The 7144-nt window shown below is 48.5% G+C and overlaps 1 protein-coding gene across 1 annotated transcript; it reads left to right on the top strand.

The window, feature by feature from the left end:
* The first annotated feature begins 455 nt into the window (after positions 1-455).
* Positions 456-6776, top strand: LOC125757114 (uncharacterized). The gene is made up of 4 exons (XM_049412220.1): positions 456-674; positions 3733-3916; positions 4551-5102; positions 6733-6776. The coding sequence occupies exons 1-4, from the start codon at positions 663-665 to the stop codon at positions 6774-6776; spliced, it is 792 nt and encodes a 263-aa protein (XP_049268177.1). The 5' UTR covers positions 456-662.
* The last annotated feature ends 368 nt before the right edge of the window (positions 6777-7144 follow it).

Here is a 7144-nt window from a genome sequence, read left to right as displayed (position 1 = left end):
GCGAACGGAGGCTGGCGGATGGCTCTCGAGGGGGAGGGGGGCGCTCATACGCTCGCGTATACGCACGTGCACTGAAGGAGGCGTCCTTCGAGAGCGAACGCCGGCGCCGAGGAGGAAGCGCGGAGAGAGCGCGGAGAAAGTGAGGCAGGAAGGAAGAAATCAAAAGTGGAAGTTGGACGCACTCTTCGACTTCTTTCGCAGGCCGTCACCTGGACGCTGGATGGTCTATTCTGAGAGGACCACGACGAGCGAAAGTGGAACGCACACCACCACCCCTCACCGTCGCCAAGCGGCGGAGGGTCTCTTCAGGGGGAAAAGGGCTCCGGGGTGAAAGAAGCGGGGAAGGGGTCACTTACGATGACCCCTTGTCACTCTCTTCCAAAGTTCTTCCTTCGCATTGTGGCGAGCGAAACGCGTTGGTGCTGATGGGGCAAGAAGGTTGGTGAGGAGACGTCGGCCATAGGCTCGGGCTGTGATCTCCTCGCGGCTGCCGACTGCAACAACGCTGCCCTCTTGCTGGGCCCAGTGGGTATAAGTACGGTACCCGGAGGCGAACAGCTCAAAGACGTTCGAGTCCTTTCTTCCTCAGTGGCTACCTGAGTTACAGCTGAAAACGACAGACAACGTGCCTCGCGACGAGTGAGCCGGTGTCGAGAGCAAGCATGCGGCCCATGGTGAGTGCCGACCATGTCTCTACATCTTCGCTATGTACCCTCGCTGTCTGGACTCGACGGGCCCCCGGAGCTCAGGCCTCGCCCTGGGGCCCTGATGTTCAGACAAGGTGTTTGTCAAGTGAGAGTCAGTATATTAGAGAAAGAGAAAAAAAAACGGAATAGGTTGGCATTGAATTGATATTCTTAAATTGCTGAGCCTGCTTTATGACAGTACATAGTATAGATGAATTTACGCATTGAATAGAGCTTGAAAAAAATTGCGTGTTATTCCAATATTCCAGTGGCACGCTAAACATTCTATATAAATTAATCAAATCATTAGCTATTCGCAAAAAACACCAATTTAAAAGGGAGTTACGCACAAATTGGAGTCTCAATTTTTTTTTACCGTGCTAGTGATGGAGGCGAATTGGAATACAAAAGCACAAAAGCTTTCTAGTAAATAAAACCTGGGTATTCTGATATTAAAGAGTAAAATTCTACAATAATCTTTATGTCGGCCTTGGCAAGAAGGCACTGTTATACAGTAGATAAATCACTCCATTTATGTTGTGCCATTTCTTAGTAAGTTGCTGGCAATGTCCTTCACCGATCGAGGCTTGTGTCAAAGTCTTTCGTTGCTGCCCTCGCTGTCCAGAGTAAAAAAAAGTGAAAGCCAGCCTTGCAAGGCAGTCAGTAATGTAAAATAAATAAAGTAGTGCACGTTGTTTGTTTTGCCATTGTGAGGGCTTGTGATAAGCTCGTCCAGCCAGCCCCACCGCAACGGCCGCTTAACTTGCATGGCAACGTAGACGCAATACTCGCGGTTACAAACGAAAGGGAGAGTGAAGAGCAGCACCGTGCACGACGTGTTTGATGTTTGTCTTGAAGCGTTCGCTCTTGGGAAGACGCCGAAGAGTAGTGAAGATATCTTTATTGACGGGCCCGTAGAACAGTCAGCCGTGCACGACAATGCTCCTGGAGAATGTTCCACCCGCCGAGGCGAGGAAGCTTAGAGACATACAGGAAAACGTCGGAGGATGTCCGGAAAGTCTTTCCGGCATTCGGAGCACGTAGGGACAGTGTTTTGTTATGACAGCATTTTGTTCTAAAAATGTGGCAGCGTGTCTGCTTCTTCGTCGAAAACATTTCCTGCATGCCTCGTAGTGGATGCACCGCCTGAATTGCTTCTTTCCTGCTTTTTACACCTTTTTTAGAGGCCGTATTGATATCACCCGGCGCTTCTCCTTCTTTGTTACTCAGGCGAGAGTAAAACTGCGCCTTTACAGTCACATGGTTAAGCAAAACTAGCATATTAAAACTATTCTGTTTGCGTACAGCTAACGGCCGTAGAGCAGGGAAATAGGCACTCTTCAAATATTTTAATCTAAACTACGCCAGCGGCATCTATGCTGCATCCTATAAAAGGTCAAAAGAAAAGAAAAATGCATTAGTTTGCTTGTTTGCACTTTTATTGTTTATGCACCGGCCCTCAATCTCTCAGGTTATATAATGAACTCTTATGATACCGTGGAGGCTGCCCATGTTTGCAGTGAACGTGGATAGTCATGGCAGCCGCTGTCGACAGATTTATTTTTCTAGAGCGAAGTTCCTCTGGAATTCACCTTGCAACTGCGACAGCAACTTCAAGAACGCCCTATGCTCAAAAACGCTGTTTGTATCGTCGCTGTGTTATCCCGCACAATTGCGCATGCGTGTCAGCTGAGCCGAGTGTTAGATGGCCTCCAAGGACGCGGAATGCGTGACATAGACGTTTCAGATGTAAACAGATCTTAAAGTTAAGCTCAATACTTTGGGTCGCAAACAAGGGCTGTGTCCTGTCTTCCGCTGCCTTTGGCATAAGCGTTGTTCGCACACACACTTTGCCTTCCTACTGAGCTGCTCTATGTACGCTCTGTACTGAGCAGTAAACGTAAAGCTAGCAGTTTATTTTCCTGGATGCTAAGACGACCATTCACCGTGCGTTTCATCTCTCGCACCACCAAGGCGTGACAACTTCATCGCCACTGACGAAGCTCACTTCGCCGGCTCTACGAGACGCCTGGTGGCTGCCAGAAATCTGTTCCTTCTGACTAGAAGTCGTTACCTTGCGTTCTGCTTCGCACCAACATGTCGCATCCTGTTGTCACTGTATTTTCTTTATGTTTTGCACAAAATACATTCTTTTTTCAGTGGCTACTGCCCACAGTCAATGTTTCAGAGTGCAATAACTAGAATGTTGAGATTTAAGCAGAGTCCAAAGGACTGTAAACGTAGAAGAGGGCAGGAGGACATCAATAACACAAGAGCCCACAAATATTAACTTGTCTCAGCACAACATCCATTGGACAGTTAAAAATGAATGGTCTTTGTCCAGATAGCGTAAAGCATCCTTGAAATTTTCACTTTAAAATGTGTGAAATCAGTTCTGCGGAACCAAGCAAGGTAGGGTTTTGAAAGGGATAATTGACAACCACCCTTTTGTAGTACAAAGGGTGGTTGTCACAAAGAAATCCATACGGATTTCTCAGAAAGAAAAGTTTTCTAGTTCAAGAAAAAATTGTCCTCGACCGGGGACGAATTTTTGTCAATTCCTCGTAAATAAGAAAGGCACATTGCCAATGTATGAACAAAGGTGTGGATAAATACACCAAGAGTAAAATATACGCAGAATAATTACCAAAACCTACTGAACGGTAGAATTTTTGTGACAAATTTACATTTGTATGTAACTGCACATTTCAAGTGTAGAAATTTAAAGGACCCCTAAACCACTCCGAGCTCTAAGAGAAAGACGTTTCCTTCTCGACTTCAGTAGCCTTCGTACAGGGGCTATGTTCTCCTCGCCACTTATTTCCTGATAAAACAGGTGGACAATATCAGCACTAAGCGTTGAGCATATCTCGATTTCGCGATTTTCGGCTACACGCTGCTATAATGCGTTCATTCTTTGTATTTTAAGAAGTTGTTTAGGGGCCCTTTAACGATAGTGAAAATCAACAGCACTTCACGGGAAATGCCAGTAAAAGGATCAGAGCTCTCAGAAGCGCCCCTGAAGCAACGGTCGGCGCCTACGCAGATTGTACTAGCCTCCCTCATAGGGATGGCGCTAGCCGGCAGCTTGGGTGGAGGCGGCGGCGGCGGATGGCAAGGCGGCGGCGGCGGCGGCGGAGGTTGGCAAGCCGGAGGTGGCGGCGGTGGCGGCTGGCAAGCTGGCGGAGGAGGAGGTGGCTGGCAAGCCGGCGGTGGTGGCGGCGGTGGTGGTGAGTATAGTATAGTCTGTCAGGAAGTGGGAAAATAGTGCTTATTTCATTTCGCTAATCCGATTGTGGCAAAACTATTTTCAGTGTTACATCAGGCGCCAAACTGGCTAGCCACGAAACGTTAGTAGTCAGCGTGTGTAATGGCTTCATAACAATATGCACGAAATGCAGCTGTGTTAGGGTATCATAAAATACTTGTACTCTGTTATTTTCAGGGCACTACTCTGACTCAAAAGTTAGTTACGATGCTGCATCACGAATGGCCATAATAGCACACCTAAAGTCCTGCTATAATACATTCGCCACCCTTGTGCAAAAAGGGCTGCATTAAAGTAAATATTCAGGTGACTATGGAAAAGATCTTTCAGGTGCAAGATAATTTACCTTGTTCCAGTATGTGCCTATTTCGTGAATATAAAATCACTAGTAATACCTTTCAACGGGTCGAAACTACCTCGAAGCCAACATTTCTTGCTCTTCAAACAAGCTACAGTCCCATCGTATAGTGAAACTAAAGTATGCGCTTACTTGTCTAGTGTCGAATAATATAAACGACACATTTTCGTGACTTGCATCTCAGCAAAGTGCAACATTGGACTCGTTAAGGTCACTTCATTGGATTGGTGCTTTTTAGGAGGCGAAAAGCACGTCTACATCATTCGCAAAGTGAGCGGTGGCGGAGGTGGAGGCGGCGGAGGCGGTGGCTGGCAACCTTCGGGAGGCGGCTGGATGCTCGGCGGCAGCGGAGGAGGCGGCGGCTGGCAATTGGGCGGTGGTGGAGGCGGCGGCGGCTGGCAAGCCGGTGGAGGAGGAGGTGGAGGAGGCTGGGAAGCGGGAGGAGGCGGCGGTGGCTGGCAAGCCGGTGGAGGCGGAGGAGGCTGGCAAGCTGGAGGCGGCGGCGGCGGATGGCAAGCCGGTGGTGGCGGAGGAGGCTGGCAAGCCGGCGGCGGCGGCGGTGGATGGCAAGCCGGTGGTGGTGGAGGCGGAGGCGGTGGTGGAAAGCACGTCTTCGTTGTGCGCACAACAAGCAAATTCGGCGGCGGCGCTGGCGGAGGGCACGGTGGGGGTGGCGGAGGATACGGCGGTGGAGGTTTCGGCGGTGGTGGACACCACGGTGGTGGTGGTGGTGGCGGCGGTGGCGGAAAGCATGTCTTTCTCGTCAAGACCACCACAACAAGCGGCGGTGGTGGCGGAGGCCACGGCGGCGGCGGCGGCGGAGGCTGGCAAGCCGGTGGCGGCGGCGGTGGTGGATGGCAGGCCGGTGGCGGCGGCGGCGGTGGATGGCAGGCCGGCGGCGGCGGAGGAGGTGGAGGCTGGCAAGCTGGCGGTGGTAGTGGTGGAGGAGGAGGTGGCTGGTGGTAACCCACCTGCCCCTAGCTTCACCAGCAAGTCCAAGCAAAAAAAGGCATTTTTTTCCACACCATTTGTAAGTGTTTACTCCATCCATTCAAGTGAATCCCTTGCCCACTCACGTTTTTGGACGCATCTTTTACCTTTCGAACCGCCAATTTTAGGACCGGCAACGCGTAACTATGGTTTACCTATGAAAATTCAGCAGATACAGCAGATATGGTTTACCTATGAAAATTCAGCAGAAACAAAGGAAGGAGAGATCGCTTGCAAGTGAACCGGCATATATGGAGCGCCTGCTGATAACAACTTAAAGCTTTAGAACACGCAGATTCATGCAGTGTTTGGAATGTTACAGAGATGGTGCAGTACGTTTCATGTATTTTATTTCTAAGCTTTAGAATAATGCCGTGTTTACGCATGAACCTGTTTTTGCGCAAGCAGTAAGACACAAGTAATTATTAAGTTCGTTGAATCTGGGCAGTCTTATTCTATAGGGAGCATAATAATAACGAGATGCCGCTCTTGTTGTAGCTGTTGTGACATAGTATTGAATGGGACCATTGGAAGTTCCGCGTTGTTGTTGACGCCTTGATTTTTATATTACAGAGGGAGCCGCCTATCGCTGCCAAACGCACAAGAGATGGTGGAACCATGCCAAAGTCCAACACCGATGTACCTCACAGAAATGCGAGGAAAATCCTTGTATATGAATGTACAAAGCACCCTTTTCATGTTGACGAATAAATACAAAATGCCAAAGATGGCAACATCGCCAAATATTGATTCCACTCCGTTTACTATCTGCAGATCACTTTTCCCTCACCCAGCAACGTTCTACGACACCGAAAATGTGTGTTTGCAAGCCAAAATGTGATGCCAAATGCATATAATTCATTTTAGGTAAAAAAAAAGAAAAGCTCCAGCAGAGTTGCGCAACAATATGCCTTATGGAAAGAAACAAATACGGAAATATATACGCATCACTTGTGATAACATTTGCGTAAACATAAAATAGAAGCTGGCGAATTCTATTCCCTTAAAATTAATGTTTTATACAATCAATTTTTTTCGCTTCGATACTTGCGGTATGAAATATCCAGCCGGCCACGCAGAGAAGAAGGCTCGGTTCTGAGCTTTGACGTTAGGCACTGAAAAGTTTATCGATAGCATTATATGACCCAGGGCTGCACAGTTTTCCATAAGATAAAAAAGATAGTGGAGGGCGACATATTGACATCGAAAACCCCTGTCCGTTTTGGCAGAAATGTTTTTCGCTAAAGAAAGAGTTCGTAAGCAAATAATACAGGTAATACTGACTCTCTACATATCACAGGAAGAGCCGGCCAGTCAGTAACAAAGAGCGCTGAGGAAGGACAAGTTCTCTGAATTCGAAGCCAGGACCATTCTAACGTTTAATGCTTGACCCTCAAACATTTCGCACCACATTCTGTTCTTGCATGCAGCCCCCGTGATCAAAAGTCACATTCGCAGTGGCACAACGCCGTAATCACCGAGCCACCACGGCGAGTGCTAATGCACACAGCAGTTTTATAACACTAATCCATTAAGCATAATTGTCCCTGTTACGAATATATGCGCATGGACAATAAATGTGCGACGTGCGGCGAATAGCTCAATTCCGCATGCGAGGTTTACATTTGTGTCGGGGCTTCGGCTTCTGAATGGCACAAAAGGGCAATGAGAGTTAAACTTGATAGTCAGTATCATCATCAGCAGCAGCCTGACAGTACCCACTGTGGGGCCTGTGCCCTACAGTGGGCGTCCAATCCTCCCCCTCTTTCGCCAATGAACTCGGCGCTGTGCTTGCTGCGGCCACATTATCCCCGCAAGCTTCTTAATCTCATTTTCCCACCT

This window comes from Rhipicephalus sanguineus, chromosome 1, assembly GCF_013339695.2.
Source record: "Rhipicephalus sanguineus isolate Rsan-2018 chromosome 1, BIME_Rsan_1.4, whole genome shotgun sequence".
In the NCBI taxonomy this organism is placed as follows: Eukaryota; Metazoa; Arthropoda; class Arachnida; order Ixodida; family Ixodidae; genus Rhipicephalus; species Rhipicephalus sanguineus.
The sequence above is the reverse complement of the archived record's forward strand: the minus strand, read 5'-3'. Positions and strand labels throughout refer to the sequence as shown.

Coding starts and splice junctions, on each gene's coding strand:
- LOC125757114 (XM_049412220.1), top strand. Junction 3,917..4,550: donor CGGTGGTGGCGGCGGTGGTG/GTGAGTATAGTA, acceptor GGTGCTTTTTAG/GAGGCGAAAAGCACGTCTAC. Junction 5,103..6,732: donor CACCACAACAAGCGGCGGTG/GTGGCGGAGGCC, acceptor TCTTGCATGCAG/CCCCCGTGATCAAAAGTCAC.